This window comes from Acyrthosiphon pisum, chromosome A1 (assembly GCF_005508785.2).
Source record: "Acyrthosiphon pisum isolate AL4f chromosome A1, pea_aphid_22Mar2018_4r6ur, whole genome shotgun sequence".
NCBI classification, from domain to species: Eukaryota; Metazoa; Arthropoda; class Insecta; order Hemiptera; family Aphididae; genus Acyrthosiphon; species Acyrthosiphon pisum.
In genome coordinates, this window is record NC_042494.1 from 29,454,694 (window position 1) to 29,477,248 (window position 22,555).

At 31.1% G+C, this 22,555-nt stretch overlaps 2 protein-coding genes across 7 annotated transcripts in view; one reads left to right on the forward strand and one right to left on the reverse strand.

Moving 5' to 3' along the window:
• Window positions 1-253: 253 nt before the first annotated feature.
• On the forward strand, window positions 254-5,463 carry LOC100164413 (sterol regulatory element-binding protein 2). 2 transcript variants are annotated; one of them, XM_008185000.3, is made up of 17 exons: window positions 254-387; window positions 455-696; window positions 801-1,216; window positions 1,278-1,377; window positions 1,449-1,621; window positions 1,693-1,956; window positions 2,039-2,216; window positions 2,348-2,535; window positions 2,591-2,772; window positions 2,838-3,104; window positions 3,179-3,368; window positions 3,426-3,618; window positions 3,678-3,843; window positions 3,904-4,027; window positions 4,093-4,257; window positions 4,911-5,046; window positions 5,122-5,463. In XM_008185000.3, the coding sequence occupies exons 2-17, from the start codon at window positions 630-632 to the stop codon at window positions 5,340-5,342; spliced, it is 3,030 nt and encodes a 1,009-aa protein (XP_008183222.1). In that variant the 5' UTR covers window positions 254-387; window positions 455-629; the 3' UTR covers window positions 5,343-5,463. The 2 variants fall into 2 exon arrangements, with proteins under 2 accessions (XP_008183222.1, XP_008183223.1); XM_008185001.3 differs by having other exon boundaries at window positions 267-696; window positions 3,681-3,843.
• A 262-nt stretch (window positions 5,464-5,725) lies between these two features.
• LOC100166423 (max-binding protein MNT) overlaps window positions 5,726-22,555 on the reverse strand; it is a 31,138-nt gene continuing 14,308 nt past the window's right edge. Inside the window, exons 1-9 of one of the 5 annotated variants that reach the window (XM_016804474.2) lie at window positions 15,506-15,712; window positions 14,960-15,389; window positions 14,032-14,188; window positions 8,764-8,944; window positions 7,912-8,214; window positions 7,016-7,126; window positions 6,829-6,927; window positions 6,621-6,736; window positions 5,921-6,157 (exon numbers count right to left, since the gene is read on the reverse strand). In XM_016804474.2, the coding sequence (XP_016659963.1) occupies window positions 6,032-6,157; window positions 6,621-6,736; window positions 6,829-6,927; window positions 7,016-7,126; window positions 7,912-8,214; window positions 8,764-8,944; window positions 14,032-14,188; window positions 14,960-15,389; window positions 15,506-15,581 (1,599 nt within the window). In that variant the 5' untranslated portion in view covers window positions 15,582-15,712 and the 3' untranslated portion in view covers window positions 5,921-6,031. Of the gene's footprint in view, window positions 6,158-6,620; window positions 6,737-6,828; window positions 6,928-7,015; window positions 7,127-7,911; window positions 8,215-8,763; window positions 8,945-14,031; window positions 14,189-14,959; window positions 15,393-15,505; window positions 15,713-22,555 lie in introns of those variants that run through there. The other 4 variants (XM_016804473.2, XM_001947461.5, XM_008185002.3 and 1 more) reach the window with 4 other exon arrangements.

The following is a 22,555-nucleotide window of genomic DNA, read 5'->3' on the forward strand; positions in this document are numbered from 1 at the left end:
CCCCCCCGGATCCGCCACTGTAATTTGATGTGCTAGTAAAAGTTCTGTATAATACTATAGGTCACGAACTAAGATATATCTTCGTGTTATAGATACAACTACACGTACGCAGCCTTGCCGCCGTGGTATGAACTATGAAGTATGAACAAATGAACAAATATGAAAAATGAAAATGAAACGCTTATCAGTTATCACGCTTATCATTAAAGTTTTTGCCCACACTACGTCGTCGTCTTTATCATCGCAGTTATATCGAAATGGTACGATCATTTACTGAACAGCGATTCGGTTAAATATTAACTATTAAGTACTCGGAATAAAATCTTTGATAATTGATAGGTACAACTCGGCACTCGCGTCTCACTACGCTCTGTGACGATGACCAAGGTGCTCAATCGATGCATTGTAGGCAATTATAAATTTCGTAATTAATTGTGCTGTCTGTCGTATTAAGGCCTTGGATTGTTGAACTTCGCGGGAAAATCGTCAAGAAAACGCACCTGTTGTAGTGTTGTCACTTCGCCACTAACTGCTGAAGTATCAAAGTTTGGAGTTCGAAAATAATGTGCTCAAGTGATCTCTAGAACCGCTCACCCTCCACCAAAGTCTTCAAATAACTCTCATCTGAAATGGACTCGATTGGCTCGATGGATCCGTTGGACCTGCCAGAGGATTTGGATTTTGCAGATTTTGATGGTGAGTTCAGTAAACCATCCTAATTTCTAAAACATTGTGTTTGTTAAACTTTTTTATCTTACCACTGTTTACTTGTTTCAATTTTTGTATTTTCATATTTGTAGAGCTCTTGAACAAGTACAATGAGAAAATGCCTGAAGTTGACACAAAACTGTTCACCGGTGATAGCATTTTGACAGAGTTTGATGATCCAATGAGTGAATCCACATTATTGGATTTTCCACCACTTGATCTTTCTCTAATTGAACCGGATATCCAAATGTCACCTCCACAAGATACTGTTTCTAACGTTATTGATACTCCAATGATTTCACCTTCTGCCATGCTTAAACCATGCCCTAAAGCACCTCCTTTGATTAAACCTAATCGTAAAGTCATTCAAAAGCCAATCCAACCAAATTATATTATAGAACAAAATGTTAATAAAAAAATAAGGTACATTCAAAAACCTGGAATGCATACTCTCCTTCCAGTTAAAAGTGTTGGACAGATTCACTTACCATCTGATCAAATGAAACAAGTAGGTATATTAAATTAATCAAAACAAATTTAAGTAATTAAATTGAATTATTTGTTTATAGGTTTTTTTTAATGCACCACTAAACGCATCACCTACAATGGTATATACATCAACAAATGGTCAACCAATTATATTAAACAATACCGCATTTGTTACCACAGGTAAAATACAATATATGTTTTCTATAAAGGTAGGTGTTAAATTAATATTTATTAGATTTTTATGGTTTCAGGTATACCAGTTATGATTGATTCAGATATGTCATCTAATAATAATATTGACGTTGTGTCGATGAAAGATGAGAAACCAAAAAGTTCACATAATGTTATTGAAAGAAGATATCGTACAAGTATTAATGATAAAATAATGGAATTAAAAGATATGATTCTTGGAACTGAAGCTAAGGTATTTTAATATTACAAAATGTAAACATTAATTTTTATTTTATATATAAATATTATGTTATATTTGTTTAGCTTAATAAATCTGCTATACTTAAAAAAGCTATAGATTATATTAAATATTTGGAAATGGCTAATGAAAAATTAAAAGATGAAAACAAAATGTTCAAATTAAATATTTCGAAAAACCTAGATCAAAGTCCATCTACTTTATTACAAGAAGAATACAATAACCCTGGCTCACTCACACCACCGCAATCATATATTTCCGTATCTTCACCAGAAAGATCAGAAGGCGCCTCATCACCTGAGATTGTAATGAGTTCTCATACAATATTGGTATGACATATTATATTATATTCTATAACATAATCACTGCCTATGTACTTATATAGTGAAACCCTTTTTTTTCCGATTATAGACCAATAAATCTGGCAAGAAAGGTATGGCTGATCATTCAAGATTAGTGCTTTGCGTGTTCATGTTTGTGGTTGTTGCATTTAATCCTTTTGGAAATTTATTGCCAAATAGCAATATATCACATTCTGAATCTTGGGCAGAAAAGGTTGATGGTAGAACAATTTTAAATGCTAGAACAGGTAATTATTATTTAACTTTATTAGTGTTGGGTAGTAACATAACAATTAATGAGTAAAATACCTTTATTAGTTTATTACTTTTTAAGCACTGTGGTCTGTTATTTATGATAAATTTATAACTAATTTTTAAGATCCTGAAATGGATGATGGAACATATCAAAGTTATGCTTTTAGTCTGTTTATATGGACATTGAATATTCTTATGATGATCATAAGTCTAACCTGTCTTCTTATTAGTGATCCAATGATATATTCGGATTCAGAAGCATACCAGGAATATATGCGAATGAGAAAACAAGCTGAAGATAACTTGATAAAGGTTAGTGAAAAATATTTTTGTTATTTTAATAGCTCATTGTTTTAAACAAATCCAGGGAAACAGAAAAATGGCAGTTCTTGAGCTCTCTAGATGTTTGGACATTTTTGGTCGGCCAATTTTAACAAGTCGTAAGAAACTTTGGGCTTCATTAATCTGGCAAATTATCAGGCAATTTTTACATCAATTTAAAGTGGTTGTACTTTTGAAAAAATGGAATAATGCTGTATTTAAAAATGTGTATGATACAAAATTAAATAAACAAAGTAAAATACCTAAGTAATTAATTTTGTTTACTTCAATAGGACCAACAAGTATGAAACTTTAAATACAGCTAAACAACTCAGTGAAATTTATCATTTACTGCATAAACTGTATTTAATTAGTGAAACTGATTGGCCAATACCTAATGCTCATTGGGGTATTGGTTTATACTTAGGACTTAGTTCAATTAATATGGCTGAAGCAGCTGGACAACAAATAATTTCAGTAGAAATTTTTGTGCAACTATATTCGACAATTGCTCTTAATTTCAAAACTATCATATTTAAAGGTGCTGGATTTTTTACCAGGTTGGTTGTAAACACTAACGTATTATAAAAAAAATTTTTATACAACCTATTTAATACAAATGTTTGTTCCAAAGGTATTATTTACATAAAGCACAAACCCAAGTGCTGAATTACAATAGATTACCAGCAAATTTGAATTGGCTTACAACTGATCATGGATTTCGATTTTTCATTGATCACAATTGGGTTTTTACTCCGAGTAATGCTACATCGTCATTCACTTCACTCTCAGACTGTAATGATCCATTATCTCATCTAACCAGAGTATGTAATTGGAATTTCTTATTTTTTTGTTAAAATATAATGCCTTCTTTTCTTTAGTCTTTCAGAGAAACTACCTTAGAAAAGGCTTTACAGACTTTAATATCACCAGGAACAAGACAAATTGTACAAGCTGTAGGTCATACCAAACAACCAACTGTAACTTCAGATGTTTTGCTATATGTACAGCGCATTGTAGAATCTAATTTAATTACAAAGAAACCTAGGATAATTGGAAGCTCAGAAGTTAATGGTAAGACCTAATTGCTGAAATTGAAAATTAAAATTTTTAATATTTTGTTATATTTTCAGTAGTAGAGGATGAGAAAGTAGCATGGTGGGGAGCCATATTTGCTGCTGGAACTTATTGGATATTAGGTGAAGATAATGGTATAGATTTGCTCGATAAACATATCTCCAATGTTCCTCCAAGTTTATTAGTTGATCCATTGGCGCAAGCTGTATTAGCTGCTTATGAGTATTAATTTTTGTAATGTGGTAATAATTATAATTTATTAATGTCAATATTTGTTTTCAGATGTCGAAATAAAGTCCAAACAATGAAACCTAGAATTTTAGAACACCATTGTCATGAAGCTAGTAAAATATTATCAGAAACTTTAATTTTATTGCAAACCAATAAGCCCCAACCAATTGTTATAGTAAGTCTAGTTTTTAAAATTGTTTAAAATTATGAAAACTTATAAAACCATTTTTTTTCAACTAGATGACATTGTTATTAGCTTGCGACTGGTTATTAGAAACAAGAATGCTGTCTTGGCAAGAAGAGTGTAAGAAAATGCCTGCAGGCTATGTCAATTTGGAATTTTTAAACTTAAAAAGCTTCCAAGAAGATTTAACTTCCTTACGAAAAATTGCAAAATTTGTCCCAGTAAGTAATTTTTATTTATTTTATGACTTTTAGTATATGTTGTTATTATCACACCAGTCACTAATGTTCAGTCATTTGAACCTCGCAAGGTATATATTTACGCAGGGACGTATCCTGAGGGGGCGATTGCTCCATCTGATCTCAAAATTGTTATCATTCATGTGGCACACTTTTGGGTGGCTAGCCTCAAACTCCCTTATTTGCATCTAGAGTACCACCACTATTTTAGGAAAAATTAGTTGACCTGAAAAATGTAAAGTATTAGTCTTACTGGTCCTACATATTTTCTTAAAACAAATATTTTGTGTTTATATTGAATTAAAAAGTGATAATTATAGATGATATCATGACTGAAGATAATAATTAAGTAGTTGCTGTGCTGATCAATGATCACCATTCAAAAATTCTAGACGTGGTTTGTTGCCTGTATAGAAATATATGTATTAAAACAATTTAATTTAAACTACTGATAACACTTCCTGTATAATAAATTCATGTTTCTCCTTAGCTAATGCTGATCTTGTACTGACTATGTCTAGTTCTGTTGAAACAGAATATTAATTTTTAATTCATAGTTGTTACCTATATCTTATCTTATTGATTAAATGTTTAACAAAATATGAAAAATATTTATAAGATTGTAAAATTTGTAGTTTGCTACTGCCAAAGTATTCTTATATGAAGCAACTGCCCGGTTAATGGCTGGAGCTTCACCAACAAAAACCCAACAACTATTTGATCGCAGCTTAAGAAACAGATCAACACGGCATTTTGTTATTTGCACTAAAGGTAAGAATCTAGGATAATAATTTTTTTTATAAATAAACTTAAAAGAAAGTTCACATACCATTTTTATTTTTATAGGTAAAGGTGAACAAAGCACAGTTGGTTTAAGGGAGCATGCAACTGCGTTATTTATGGCGTGTAAACATTTACCTATGTCTCTTCTATCACCACCTGGCATAAGAGCAGGTATGTTAGCCGAGGCAGCGCGTACATTAGAAAAAATTGGTGATCGGAAAAATCTTATGCAGTGTTACAAATTATTGAAATCAATTACTACCAATTCATCAGTCACAGATTAATTTTGTTTCTATTAATAGTGTTAATGTTTGTTTATAGAATTTATTGTTGTAGTCTTAAAATTTTCCTAAATGTTTTTTCACTTGCTTTTTTAATAATAAAATACAAGATTCAACCTGTAAATAAATTGAAAATAAATATACCTTACCACCTAAACTACAACTTTATGGTGTAAATAATTAATTAATTAATTGTTTTTTTAACAGTTGCTAAGGTAATTTTTTTAAAAAAAATATTTGGTATTATATGCTTGGCAGTTTGCAATAGATGGTCCAAGGTCAGAATTTTCATCAAACACAAATTATAATGATTAGTATAACATATCTAAATATGAAGCATTGATTTAACTTGTAGTCTAAACATAAAACAATTAACAAAAATGCCATTATGACAAATATATTTAATTACGATAATTAATTTTTTAATGTGATTTTTTTTTAAATTTTTATAAATAAAATTAAAACTATAGTATTTACAATAGATTTTAAAGATGTCAGGTTTTTGAAATAATAAATATAATAAAATAATTTTCATCGTAGTCTATATAAATATTACATGGTACAAAGTGTTTTTTTTTTTGTTTTTTAAACTGTTATTAAAACTATTTTATACGCTGTTATTACCAAAAACCCCAAAAAATTAGTATTATTGTACAATAGTTTATATCTTTTAACATAAGGATCGGTGAATGCTATGCTTTGTGGCCGGAATGCTGCGATTTTGGCTGTGAGCTGTTCATAACCACCATCGCACTCGGCTTGACTATAAGGTGGCCATTTGACAGTGGTGGTAATTGCTGATTTGGAATTGTCACTGCCTATAAAAGAAAATGAAAAAAAAAGAAAATCTTCATTAATTAAGTTTTGAACAAAACTAGTTAATTTTACATTTAGTGCTTGAATTGAGAGGATGGTCCTTTTCCTTTTTAAAAAATATTTGTGCCACCTATTCTTATCCTAATCAATAAAAGACATTTAAATATTAAGGTGCACACATTTTTTTTTTAACTTTTGCATTTTTTAAAAATGTATTCCCAATTCAAGCACTGAATACATTACAAATTTTGAGAGAATAAAATAACAGAAGAATGATTTGAGATGCTTTGCTTGCCACATGTATATGAACTACAATTATTTTAATATTAATATTTAAAATTTTCATGAAATTTATAAAAATTACAACACTATATAAATAACTAAAGAAATAAATTTAGTAAGTAATAAACCCCTAAATATATTTCGAGTCACAATTTTTTTGGTTATGCAGTATAATGTACATACCTTAGAAGAAGCTGTAGATAGTACTAGATGAGCTGGAGCAGAATTAGTATGGTGATGAGTTAGGAGTAACGGCCGAGTTATGACATGATTTGGAGTTGGTTGTCCTCTGTTCACAACTAGAGTGCACAAATTGTGGGACAAAAAAATAATACATAAGTATGAGGCTTGTGACATTGTATGTGATTTACAAAGTTAAGATATTATTTACCTGACGTTTGTGCCGCTATGATATTATTCTGCAACAGTCTGATTGGTGCGGACGTTGTGTTGTTGGAATGATCGATCACACTGGTGCCAATCTTTATGCCTGGCCAAAAGAACCGATATTAAAACACCGCATACCATCGTTAAGTATGTACAAAATAATGTATCCAACACCGGTCATTGCTGCATACCTGCAAGAGACATTTTGGAACGATTGGGCGTAAGTTTTGGGTCACCGTATAAAGTAAACGAGCCATTTGACACCTTGGTCAACACTGCCTGAGTAGTGCCATCGTGTTGATCTGTAATATACAAATTAGTCGCGATCATTAGGATTGACAGTCAATCGGACAGGCTTGAAAGACTCTTTATAAATACCCCGAGGGAGCTTATTATATAACACCTTGGAGTTGGCGGAGGGAAATCATAGAAGACTATACGTAATGTTATACTTGACAGAAAATAAATTGTTTATTAACCTATATAGTTAATCTCGGGAGTGCTATAATTCATTTAGATGAGCTCACTACTCACCCTTATATAAGAGGAGATGTGGTGGTCTAAACCCCCAAAGGGGTTTTTTTTTTTTGACAGTATAAATACCTATTTAACGAAAATTTTTCGTACCTACATAGTTTAATATTACTTAATAGGTTTGATATTTTCAAAGATCTGTCCTCTTTCCTCAATCAAAAGTGATGTATAACACGCCACTGTAATTTCACCCAAACACAGGTTCGTGGGTGTGGAGTTAGGTTGGGTTACTAAATCTGGATTATATGAAAAAAGGTTATGGCTGTACGACTCTAGGAAAAAAAATCAATCAAAAAAAACTTTAGAAAAATTAATATAAGCAATACTTATATAGCTAATTATATTCTGTAAACCAAGTACCTACTACCTATCACTCAGAGTTGTCTGTTCAGAAATCTGAACTAAATAAATTGCCAAAGCGGTTGATTTTCTAATATTTAAATTGAATTCTCCAATACTATGTAATCATAAAATAGAAAACAGTACGTCTAAGCGGGTGGGTATAATACTTTTATGTATAATAATAAAATTATATAATATACGTGGTACTTACTGAGAGCATCTTTGTGATGGACAAACGTGAGGGTTTGCTGTTGCAAAGAGTTCGGTGGTAACGAGGACGAGTTTCTGGTCTGAGGAACTATGTGAATTGTACTCCCCATCATTGGAGACGTGCTTACGACCTGCACCTGATGGGGAATAATGTCGGAGACGAACGGCAGCGTGGGCGGGGAGGAACTGGACAGCGATGATGTACTACTGTACAGAGCACTGAGTTTGCTGTCGTCCGCGTCGCTAGTAACCATGCTAGCGTCCCTTTCCGTCTCGAAATCTCCGTTTATACTTGTGGCTGCTACTGCGGGAAAACGTTGAGATGTTAATAACGAATAAAAGCATTAAGAAATAATAATAATAATAATAATAGGTAATCACAAATTGAATATCGTTTGTTCGGTTACGCGCAGAAGAGGTTGGAAGTCTTTTGATCGGCTTATATTTTAATATATACCAGGAGGATGCATAACCAAGAATGCTCACCCCTATTTTTTCTTTTAGTAATTAATTTATTCAAATTCTGATCATTGGTATTTTTAAATATACTCAAAGACAAAAGACCATATTATGATATTTAATTTTATTGTTAAAAATTTCAAAAATCAGATTGTGAATAATTGCATTATTGAAGAAATAAGTCGTGATGACTGGGTGCCTATAGCAAGCTATGTTTGGCGTGAATCGCCCTGTACATAATGATACAACATCATAGACTATAATATCAACCACCAATGAAAAGCGACAGAATAATAACGCGAAAACTGACAAATTATACGACAAACACATTGATGCTGCAATCGTCGTCGTGACGGTCAGGTGTTGGTGTGGGAGGGGGGAGGGGCACACTTACTAGTGGCCTTCCTGGTCATCACGTCGGGCGGCAAGTCCGGCAATAGCTTGCTGAAATCGATGTGATCCCATTTGGCGGCTAGTTCTTTCTTGAGAGACGCGTGCCTCTGTTGAGCCCAAATCTTTTCTCTGGCCAGTCTTTCCATCTCGTGCTCCAGCTCTCTTTCTCGACGCCTCAACACCTGCACCAACACAAGCAACGGCACACGATCCCGCTCGATTATTGTTGTATTTTTAAAGATAATTTATCAATAGGTATATCAGTCATGATTCAAAATAAAATATTGCGTATTAATATTTGCAAATTTTACACTATATTTCGAGAAAAAAGCTGCCCACCATTCACTCTGGAGCGCATAGTCATATAGGTGCACACGCTTCCGAAGTCTGTCTTACTTATAGTATAATAATATATTGTACTTGCTAAATTTACGATAAATCAGAGTAAATCTACTCATAACAATACCTAACATCTTAACTTGGAGATGATAAATTGATAATAAATACTATACTATAATATAATACCTACGCACTTTCGTTTAATGCGATTTTTTGAAGTATCTTTTAAATTCAATTGTTACATTATTGTTTCTAAATACTTCTTATAAAGTATACTCATCTCAAATTTTTAATATCAAAACATCATCATATAGAGCACGGATAATATTATTTGATAATCGGTATATAATTATTATTTATTCAATAATATCAAAAAATGAAACTGTATCGGAAATGCGGAATGTCTATTATTAGTATGGATATGTGGTACAGCTTAAGACAGAGACAGCGAATTTGTTTCTATTTCCTATCAGGTATTGCGATCTGAATTCGTCCGTACACGTTTATATTTTACTATCGTCGTATGTACTATGCACGTATGTACGTATAAATCAAAACAATAACAAACACATCATTGCATCTATTATAGTATTATGTATACCTATTAGTTAGGTATTAGTTTATTACATACCTAGAACCTAGATTCTACGCGCTAATTGACAGGCGGTTTATGTATATAATATTATAATGACGCATGCGATAGGCGAAGGTTACCAACCGAAAACTACAATAGCGGTTAAAATAAGACGTATATCAGAATATATTGCTATTAAATGTATTAGTATTAAATTAACACGTATTTGTGAAATCGGGAATTCGGAATAGTAAACGTTATACGTGTCTTACGTGCAAGGGCGCCAACAGAAATTTTCACCGGGGGTGGGGGCAAGGTATATATTATACATAATCACAAAAACAAACAAAATTTTTTTTGCCAATAAATATTTGGCAAAAAATTAGGGACACGACCCCTCCCCTGTGGGTGCCCTTGCCTACGCAAATCCAGCGAGTGCGGCGAAAAAACAAAACAGATCGCCGCATCGGACCGACTGCGGCGGAACTGTGCTGGTCAGAATAGAATTCGCACGCACTCACGTAGGACACACGAAATCCTATACTGTCTTGTAATATAGCTGTTCGTCAATATAAGTACAAACGAGCTATAACGTTACAAGTAGTCTTTTCTTCTAGGAACCTCGTTATATTTTAAACGTTAACGGTCGACACGTGGCACCTAATTAGGTAAGTGGCATAACCAAAACAAATAAATTATCTTTGTAATAATTAATATGGACATGCCTCGAACGCGGGCCAAGTTTGGTTGGAGTTTTGAAATGTAACACTTCCCAAACAATTGTTGATCTCATGATTTAATGACCAGCTAAAATTATATCGATGAAATAATAACAATAATGGTTACTGACAAAATCTATCACTTTTCATAGGAGTTTTGATAATTTGATGGTATTTCATTTAAAAAAAAGTTATAATTTTAAAATATAAATGTTAATTACATGAATTTAAATCATCGACTGAGATCCTTAAAACACACACGAATTGACGAAATATTATTTACACTTTTGTTTAGTGCTCCTAGAAATTAAAACTACAAAATTGCACCAAGAAAATTAAAATTTTTTTTAAATGTGTAATCTCAGATTTTAGAAACACGAAAGCTACCCAGCTCACAAATATTCAATGATTATATTATGATTAGCCATTATAGGTATATAATATACTACATACATTAGAAAAAAATCAACAAAACTGCAGTTAGGCTATTTTCAGTATTATCGATTGAAACCAAAAATATCACAATCGTATATAGGTATTTGTTAAGACACTTTCAGTACGCCGAAGATTTACATTTAGTGTCGTTTACAAAGTGTTGACAGAATAATATGTCTAATGTCTATACATGCTAAAATATGAGTAGTTGTTATAACAGAAAACATATTTCGTGTGCAGGTATAGTAAGTATAGGTATACTAACGTAAAGCAAAGCATACTTTTGTATAATAATGAATGAATAATAAATGACAGAAAATGATATCGTTTACATATTATAATATACATAATACGAGAGCGCGAACGAAAGAAGTACAAAAATACTACGATAAATAAATTGTCATAAAAAATTCACTACCGAGAAAATGAAATGTATTGTTTTTCTTAATTGCTTGGCATCGCAATTCGCCAACGTTCGGTAATTATTATCAAGAGCTCCTCACCGCTCTTTGAATACATTTTTTTTTATGAACATTTAAAATATTATGTGTGTACCTACATAAAATAACAAAAATATAGGCATATCAAAAACAATGTGGTCGAGGTGGCGTTAATCACTCATATTATTATTTAAAGTGTACCGTTGTATTAACGATGGTATAGATCCTTTAAACTGGTTTTTTTTTTTAAAATGGCTTTAATTTTATTATTATTTTTTTTGTTCATCACTATCGGCTGTGACTAATTTGTATTTAAATGTCAATAAAGTTTTTTGAAAAGCAAAGACGCGTGCTCAATTAGAAACACGATTGTATTAAACGATTAGCATTTATGCATTTCAATAAATTCGATATCGGTATAATGTTTTTGCGATAAACGTGTGAAACATAATATGTATAGTGTGAATAGTATACTCTAAAATCGAAAAATGTAATTCTATTATTCAGAAGATACTTGCATATAATATACCTCACGCACGTCAACATGATGTATAATTGAGTCATAGTAATAAAATCATCGATTTTCATCGAGCATCTACTATTTTTTCAAAGTGCCGGTTTTAAAATAAAAATTGTATTATTTTCTCTACGTGTTTTGCCGATTTCTGATTGTAGCGTCGCTCACATAACGTGTACAGAGTGGTGAACGTGCATAATATACAGTGTTGTATAAAATCTGTCACCGCAGTCTGTAGGTCATGGTTACGCACATGTGAACCATGCAAGGATGATAGTGCGCGGGCGCAGCCCGGGGCGGGACGGAGACGTGGTGAAAAAAAAAGCTTATACCCATGTATAATAATAGTAGGTACCTATATATATATATTACGTATGGTTCGTGCGATCTTTACAGAACACACGTGGAAAAAACTAATAAATAAACAGTAGAAATCAATTCACGGCAGCATGCGGACCGGCAAGCCTTCCACCCTACCACAACGATAAGTATGATAATGAAATAATGTACATGCATGTCGACTTAAAATTTTGTTTTTTCAAACCAAATTATTATTGAAATATATTGAATGCTATTACCATTGGTTATAATATTATTATGAAAAGAATAGCAGTATAACACAATATGTTAATACTAGAAGTCAATGAGGTATATAATTACTAAATACTTACTTAATTCATTAGTATAATTGGGGCGTTAAATTTAAATAAATAACAAAATATTATAACTTATAAGCTTTAAATACGCCACATAAGCTTTATCTCTGGGATTAGATTTTAAGAAGCAGAGACACGACACCATGTCTTGTAGTAAATTAGTAACATAGATTATTCGCTTCAGTTGGCCACCATTCCAATCACAGAAACAAGGAACTTATTCAAGTTACTTGCAGTTTATATTGGCTTATTTTCCTTTCTTATTCATATTACGATCATAATTCATAATTATTAATTAATAATAAACGTATCGTAGCATTAATTGTTACATTATATTGAGCGCCAATCTCTAAACCTCGGGTGTGAGTGTGTAACTGGTATAGTCTATTATACTGACGTATAATATAATACCATATTATCACAAAGATTATGGTGAAGTTATCAATTTACTCTTTGTGGAATCGACAAATAAAAATAAAATCAAACTGATTTCGTGGAAAATACATTTAAATCATAAAAAATATACCCAACTGATTACTGATTAGTGAATCGACTCCGCTGTGTTTGTTTATATCACTATAATTATTATAAAACCGTTGCAAAAGCTCCTATTTTGTTTTAGACATAATATTTTACGATTTATAATTTAAAAACAATCAGAGTACCTATACCTACTACCAAAAAAAGAGAGAGGATAATTTAAATTCGTTACAATATAAACGCGACATTGAGTGCGCGTAGAACAGATTTTTCGGAGAAGTTGACCTCACGCGTGATGTTAAGCGCACTAATATAATGTAGTTTGGAGTACGCGTATATAGATACATAGTATTCCAACACATTATATTTATAGACGGCGACGGCACAATTCAAGGGCGAGATCGGTGTAAGGTAGTATACTTCAATCGTCGGGAGGTGTCAAACCTATTGTGTATTATACCGTTGTACTTTTACCAAAAAAAACCCGGAGATAACCCACCTCCCCTCCTCACCAGTGTACAGCGAATCTGCAACTAAAAACTCGAACAAGAGTTTGTGAATATCGTTGGAACAGCGCTAAGTGCGTACACGGTCGTTTCAAAGTGGAAGTGCCAGTCGAGATAAAATATTAAATCCACCTTTACTGCACTGCTGCAGCGACAACACCATTAGATAAAGATACGTCGAATGATGCGATTTGACAGATCAAAGTTATATACTTCCCAACGAGGTTGTCAGTACTTACACGTTTTGCACAAAAACAAGTAGTAACGTTTACGTTCTTATTATTATTATTGGTGGTCCTACTGAAAAAACACACGAGGCCGTTGTCGGCGGCTGCTTACTTGGAAAATATATGACGACCTCTTTTGAACGTATAAACAATTAAATGTATGCCAATGGTGCGGAGGAAGCGTGCGCGTATATTATAAGACGTATATATATTATATTAATATATATCTATGATAAACAAGAACAACCGATTAATGGATGTGTGAAAAAAATATAGTAATAATAATATAGATATTACAAAACTCGTCACAATTCTGAAAACTTAGATAATGGTAATTTGTTAGATATAATATTATATAGTGAGTTGATGGGCTTACCTGAATATACCGGATTGCGCTCCTGAGTATACTCAGGTTCGAAGTCTTTTTCTCGTCTTGAGACGCGGGTACTTGTTTCTTGAGCAGCTCGAAACATTCCTTAAGGTGTGCACGACGGTTCTTCTCCAATTTGTTGTGCACTTCTCTGGTGCCAGATCTAAAACGACACCTTATTGTACAACAGCATTCTTAATTCACAAATGATAACAGAGATAAACATTTGAACACGTTAACAATGTTAACATTACCTATCATGATACTAAACAACTAACCTAACGGTAACAAAATAATTGTTATATATTATATACTAGTTGACAAGTTTTACTTATATTTTTAAACACAAAATATATAACGTAAAGAACTAATGAATCAAAATATTGAATAGAAACTCTAATGTGAATAACTGTATACTGAACAAACTTCCTCTATGGACCTAAGATACCAATAACACTATAGATTGGATGAATCTTTTTAGTTTAATTTTATTTCCGGTCTTCCGGATATATTTTTAAAAAAGTTGAAAGACAATTTATCAGGCATTGGTGCCCTAAAACGTGGTTACTGAGAGGAGCTTGAGTGCATTGATTTTGATGAGTAAATTTACCAAGTTCTTAAAGGGAGAAGACGATGTTTTGTTGTGTATAAGTAAAAAATATAGAAGTGTAATTTTAACTGCAACAACGACCCCTAACCTACTAAATAAAGCCCCGTCCAGGATAGGATATTGACTACTCCAATAATATTATATGGGGACGAAGAATAAACTATAATGCACCCCGTGTTGTTATACCATCGTGGACTTCGTGGAAAACTCTATAGGTACATTATTATACTATTAGTTACATTTTATGAAAACTTATGTTTGTAAGATTCTTGGGAAATGCGTTAGGTTATAGAACCAACAATATAACTAAAACGAAACACTTACCCTGTGCGTCTTTTGAGTTCCTGCGCCAAAGATAGTGCGGCGACATTATCGTCGTGGCTGTTGACTAGGGCGACAGTGGTGGTGGTGTTGTTGTTGTTGTTGTTAGCGGTTACAACAGCCGTACAGGCGGAAACAGCGGGCTTATATACGGCGTGGTGTTGCTGTAGCGGTTGATGTAGTTGTAGTTGCAGTTGTTGTTGTGGTGGTTGTTGTAGTTGTTGCTGTGGCTGGTGTAGCTGCAACTGTAATTGTTGAGTGTGTTGCTGCTGAAGTGCGACGGGGGTGACTTGCTGGTGTAGCTGTAGTAGTTGCTGTTGTCTCGGTGGAGTGGACGGCGGTTCGATGTGGTTCAACGACGCCGGTAGATCGGAACTGGGCAATGTTACCGAAGTAGGATGGTAACCAGCATCCTTGTTACTCAACAACGGCTCTTCTGAAAGAAAAACAAACACGTAATAAATATCGACTGTAAAAAGATATAACTATTATAAAAACAATAACAACAATAATAAAAGGATGTGATAAGGTGAATATCATGACGTATACCCAGGAGATAATGCCTGATCCATTTTTTTTTCGGTGGTGCCACCCAAGTGTCCACGTTTAAAATCAAAACTCCCATAACAACAACAACAACAACAACAATAACGATAACGATTTAAAAACAACAGATGTATTATTGTTTCCACAGTCCGCGATGCTTTAGGTCGCCGAAGAACAGAATAAATCGTAACAAGCGGTACACCATGGTTTGCAAAACATTGGGATGATAATATTGCGCGAGTACGTATACCGGAGGAGTCGACTTGTCTGAGTTCGGCAATGGCACTGCGCGAGAGGCATTGGAAACCGAAAGCAGTTTTGGGAGAATCACGCGGCGGCGAGTAAAGCTGAGAACGTCAAAGGTGACGTCACACCCGGCCGCATCTCCTACCACCACGCGCCGCCCACCAACGGAGAGCGTGTTTGGCCACCGCGCCGGTTTCGTGATAGCACACGCCACACCGGTGTAATAATATAACAACACGTAAATAAGTATATTACAATAAATAATAATATTAACGATAATGTGTTTGCAAGTCTCATATGTGTGGCTGGGCGGGTATAATATTATTTTCTTATTTTTTGTTCCAGCACTTGAATATTGAAAAAAATTAGAAGGGGTACCTACGCATCAACATTAAAAAACAAAAATCAAGCACTATGGCGTTCAAATATATCCCCACCCACCCCATGTATTTTAATACTACAGACTTATTATAATGATATATTATTATAATCAGCAGTGAACCAGACGCATTTTTTAATTTACAGAATATACCTAATATAATATATTATCAACTTATCGCGTCAAAAGTGCAATTGGCGACAAAATCCATAATCAATATTGTTAATATGAATATTTTGTGTGTTGTGTGTGTACAACATTATACGCGTTGTTATAGTACTACAGCGAATAGGTAGGTACCAGCTAGGCCCTAGGTACGCACGCGTAGACGTGCATGCTGTTATTATAACCCGCACCGTAAAAAATATTATTACACTCCCAACACTTTTTTGCCAACGTACAACGTATTTTTATTAACGTATTTTAACATTATAATATGTAGGTACACGACACACGTCCGTGACGTCCAATACAGTTCGACCGAAATGCGTGAACCCTACTACGGTTCGCGGATGGCGATTGGGCTTCGCGTCGAGGGTGGGAGTGAAGAGGCAAGAGAATACCTATGAGCACCGTCCGGAGATGAAAAATCCGTCACGTATACACTACAAAATTGTATAAATTATATAATGTTATAATATGAGCATACAAAATATATATACCTCTACAAGAAAGTGCAATATGTAATATTATCGTATAGTAATATTATATTTAATATTATACCTACCTACGCATTATTTGTAACTTTGTTGATCCGTTAATCTTTTTTTAAAGCATAAGTATATGCTAAATATAAAACGTATACACAATGATGTTCTATCATAGTATAGTACAAAATAATATATGTTATATCATTATTTTGACAGAATTAATATTTTTTTATATCACTTTATTTTCCAATTACAATCAATAAAGGTCGGTGAAATTAATAATTCACGACAGTTTTATTTGTATAAATTGTAAACAAGCTAATGTATATTTTCGAAATTTCAAAAACTTTAGAGTCGGTATAATTATAAGACAAATAAAAACATACACGTAACACATATGGGTATAATATCCTCTTAATATAAACAATTTGTATTTCTCACCTAATAAATATTATACTTACATATACATTACAATAACAAAATATTAGCAGATAATTTAAGAGGATATCAGCGCACTATTTGTTTTCTCTCACTGACTCATGCGCAACATAGACAAAACGCATTTGCGCAGAATCGTTTTTCTTTTTTAAGTAATCTTAGAGTAAAATCACCCATTACAAAAAAGATAGAGAATAATATTTTTGAAGGAATATGTCATTCCTTCAAAAATATTCCATAAATAATCGATTTGTCGAAATATTTCAAAAGTAGAATACAAAGTCAAATAACAAAAAATATAAAATCGACAGGTCATTCCATCTGAAATATTATTCTCTATCTTTTTGATAATGGGTGATTTTACTCCAAAATTACTTAAAAACATAGAAAAATGGTTCTGGTTAAATGCGTTTTGTCTATGTTGCGCGTGGGCCAGAGAGAGAAAACAAATAGTGCGCGCTGACATCTTCTTAAGTAGGTAGTATAATTTAATATTTAAAAATGATTTGTTATTTTAATTTTAATATTATATTTTATAAATTATTTATATAATATATCTAAATCTTATATTTGTCTCGAAAATGAAATATTTATGTTGAGTTGTAATTAGTTGGTCTTTTTTTAATTTTCTGTAAAACCGTTAATAGTTATCAAGTAAGTATTTACCAAAATATATTTTAAAAACAATATCGGAAATACAAACGCTAAAAAATGTATTACTAGGTGCATTTATGTCTATAAATACAATATAGCCTTGAATTTTCAAGGAAGCATTGTCAATATATAATTTAAGAGATGATAAGAAATTGTTATATGGCACTTGTCATAGACGACAAAACTACACGTGTTCAATTAATATTTTCTTTGCATACCTAAATTAATTAAATAAATGTAGGTAAATGTAGGTAAAAAAGACGTTTTTTTAAAAACTAAATTCGGGGGTACAAAGTTGTATAATATACTACACACGTGACAGGTATAATTTTTAACGTTAAAAAAAGACTCATTTTTTTTTTAGAAATTCTGGACTCTTGGATTTTGCCTAGTAGATGCATGTCGTATAATGTGTCATGTTGGGATGGGAAACATAGATATTAATATTGTATTTTAGATACGTTTTATCGTAGTAGTTTGTAAATACTCCAAATAATAATGTATAATATTATAATATAACCAATATGGTAATATGGATATGGTATTATCGAAATACAATCAATCGTACTATGTTAGAAATATTAATAGTGTCTATAGTCTATACTACAGAACACGTTCAAATTACATTTTTTCTTTTGTAAAACTGATTATATAATGAAATAAATATGTCTTAGTTTTCAAACAGATAGGTTGGTAAATTATCCTTCATATTTAAAATAAATTATATTCTCTAACACGACCTAATGTATAATTTTATAAAAATTATTATTGTATCTTTCCAGTTAACATAGTGATAATTGATAACTGACAAGTATCACTATATATTAGTGTATTAAGTATACTGCCGTTTATGGTATACACTATACCTTCATCATATTATATTATTATGATAATAAGTACAATGCACCTCACATATAATACAATAAACGAGAAAATCGACAATCGTTGCAAGACAACTTTGAACAATATTTAAATAATCAATTCAAGAAAATACATTTTTAACAGGCGGACCATCTATATAAGACAGTGGCGTATTTAGTATTTTTTGTAGGGGGCGGATGACAAGAATTTTAGCTTACAGATTACGATGTAATAATTATAATATAAGAATAGACATGTATTTAAAGAGCCATGGAGGCGGATTTGTCCCCATATCCGCCCCCGTAAATACGCCCATGATATAAGAGCATATACTAACTTCCATGTTTCTATACGTAATTATTACATGCCTAAAATGAAATATATAAATAATACTAAAATATATTTATTAATTATCAATCATAAGATACAGGTAAATAACAAAACATATTCTTTCAAAATTGATAAAGGAAAAGGATAATATTTTAAATAATTATAATATTATAACTTATATTATGCTTATTTACCGAATCGAAATCAATATATTTATGTTTACTGTATTCAAACCGAAAATATGCCCAAGCAACGGAAAGTGGACATTCCCCCCCTCCGATTTTTATAAGTTTATTATTGACTTTAATTGATTTAATAAATAGGATTTAATTTTACTACTCCAAGCAACATACATTAAAAATCCATCAAAATACTAAATTCCGAAGCAAATTTATATAGTAGTCATTTTTTTTAACACATTAGAGACAATAATGAAATATGGTAAAAATATTATTTAAATAATACATTTGTTATAATGTTAAAATGTTAAAATGTTTACCTATAGGCTAAAAATATCGTTAATAATATTTGTAATTAACAATTTATTGACAAAAGATGGGACAGACAGACGTCATGAGTAAAAGGTTTTCTATATACAATATACGTACTTATAAAAGTTATTATCATACAAATCTAACGTGTTAGACCATTTAAATATAAACACGAAAATATTTATGTGTTTAAACATTTCATAATTAAAGGGTTTATCAGTCCATGTGCGATTTTAAGAACAAGTAAACTGCAAAGAAATTGAAAGTATTGAAAAAATCTATAGCTAATTCAAAATAATCTCCATTCAATATTAACGAGATGATTAATACCTTTAAGTCATTGTAAAATAAACAAACTTATTACGCATTAAATTTATTAGTTATGGCTATAGTAAACATTTGTATATTAATAAATATAATAATAATAAAATGTAAAATTGTAATTAAATGTTATTACATTTTAATAACTACAGCCCATACTGCCAAAAGTACAACATTTATTTTTAAATTTATAATTACTACACATCGAATAGTGAATACATCGGGGAATACATGCACTAACCACTAACGTCACCCACCTACCTATGATTCATAGTTAAATCGTTATAAACTCGTAACTCATTCAAATATATATAAACAACCGAATAAACGGTTGGGAGGACATGGCCCCATATTTCCTAAACATTATGTGTTTACTATAGTAGGTTTAACTGTATAAGCACTATTTAGTATTTTGTTTTTCAAGGCAACTGGCAAGTGGTTATTAGATCTTATAAATTATAATCAAATATCAATTAGTAGGTACAAAATATAGATTATAATTTATTTAACATAGTTATTTAACATTATTATAGTTAAATTTGTATTAGCACAGTTAGAAATAACTAATAATTTATAACTGCTTATGAAACGACTGTACCTATTGTAATTTGTAGCATTATAATAGTTATTTACTCATGTACGGGATATGATTCCTATGTACCTACCTATTTAGTTTTTTTTTAAATAAAATAATGATTCATTATTATTCTATAATAATAGGCGCAACTAGGCACAGGACCTAAGGCTTAAGTTGCATCTAAAATTTATTTTTGATGCACTAACTGAGCATTGTTATAAATATTATAAAACGAACTCATATTTTAGTCACAGTGGTTGTTTTTAGAGGAAAGGTTATGCCGCCAAACATTTTATTCATTTTTTTTGTCAACATTTAATGTTTTTATTAATACAATACAATAAAGTTGATTATCAACTGAAAACAAAATTATCAAAATTTATAAAACGTGATAAAAGAAAGTGTAGTAGGAATTTATATTTTACACTTGCTGACTAATTTTATTATAGGTAGTCTGAGTATATAAACATTTATATACCATAAATATGCCCTCCTCGCAGGCAAAGAAACAAAGCCTTCCTTGTTATGCTATTAATAATTTGAACCATTATTCGAATAGAAAAAATAAGACGTGGACAAGTATAGGTATTGTCGAGTGTATTCATTGAGTAGGTTACTGAGCAGACATAGTCGTCAACCTGTATTACCATTATTATATATTATTCAATTATATTTGCTACCATAGCGTAATACAGTAGGTTTAATTAATTTTTGCCAAAAACATTGTATTTATTTTATATGTTACATCGTATGTTAATATTATTGTTATATATTAACTTTATACTAAACATTGAATTACCGTAGAACTGTTTGAACTAGTTCGAGGTATATATAAAGGCAATAAGCTTAAATTCATTTCAAAATTTTGAAAATGTCATTGCATATATGTGGTGATACAGTAATACGACATACAGTAAAACATAATAATATACGTAAAAGTTGCATGTCCTACGAATATTTCTGAATTACAATAAAATAACTAAAATCGTTATTTTTTGTTTAAATACCTATATCTAGTTTTCTCAACATTTGAAATTAAAATGTCTATAAAAGAAAATTTTACTTAATATATATCTTTTAGATTTATAGATAGTAAGTATTACTTATGAGAAATCTTGTAAGTATTACATTTTCAAGCTACACAAATTGAACATTTTATACATTTTTAACTGACCGACGAATTTGGTCTAGATTTGAACTTAAACTAATAAAAAAAATTGTAACCAATCTATCGACCTATCGGTCATTTAATGAAAAGTATGAACTACTTTCAATCTTCTTAGATTATATTAAAAATTACTGTGAATAAAATAATAAAATTGACGTTATATGTAATACATTAAATAAACACATTTTTAAATAAATTAAATAAAAATTTTGTTTGTTGTATCCCGTAGAATTTAAAATTTAAATCACCAGAATTTTGGTAGATGAAACATTTGAGTGGTTAGACCAATGCCTTAAATTGCTATAAGAAACACTTACATGGGATCTTGCATTCATTTTTAAGCTTTTTACCTGAAACTTTAAATTTTAAATTTTCGAATGTCTATTTCTAATTGTTCTAGTATAAATATTTTTAATATGTTATTTTGTACATAAAGAAAATTATAATTTAACAAACAGTGAAATGTTTCAAGTTTCTACAGTCAATACTTTTAAAATTACAAAAAAAAAAAAAACAAAATACAAAAATAGCGGATTATGACAATGGAAACGAGTATCCAATATCCTCTAAATTTGAAACTCAATCACTCAAAAAATATATGTGTCTTTTCAAGAATCTTTATTTTTTTTAATCTCATTTAAACAAAATATTATGATGAACCTTGTATTACCATTTTCAATCCTTATATACCTATGAGTATTAAAAAATTTATGAATTTTAATTACAAAATAAAATTTTAACTTTGATTACACAAAAACAATTGCGGAGGATTTACGCACAATTTTTTTTTTTTAAACTCCAGTTTACGAGGAATCACCATAAGAGCATAAAGTTTATTATCAACATTAATAGAAAAAACTTGAAATTTCAAATGTATACATTACTCAAAAAATGTTAAAATATTTTGATAATTATATCATATAGTGCAGAAAATGTTT

Excerpts from the sequence above, each read along its gene's own strand:
- LOC100164413 (XM_008185000.3), top strand. The coding sequence starts at position 630 with ATGGACTCGATTGGCTCGATGGATCCGTTGGACCTGCCAGAGGATTTG. Across the intron at positions 3,105-3,178 it reads GGTGCTGGATTTTTTACCAG|GTATTATTTACATAAAGCAC; the intron begins GTTGGTTGTAAA and ends TTTGTTCCAAAG. Across the intron at positions 4,258-4,910 it reads AAATTGCAAAATTTGTCCCA|TTTGCTACTGCCAAAGTATT; the intron begins GTAAGTAATTTT and ends TAAAATTTGTAG.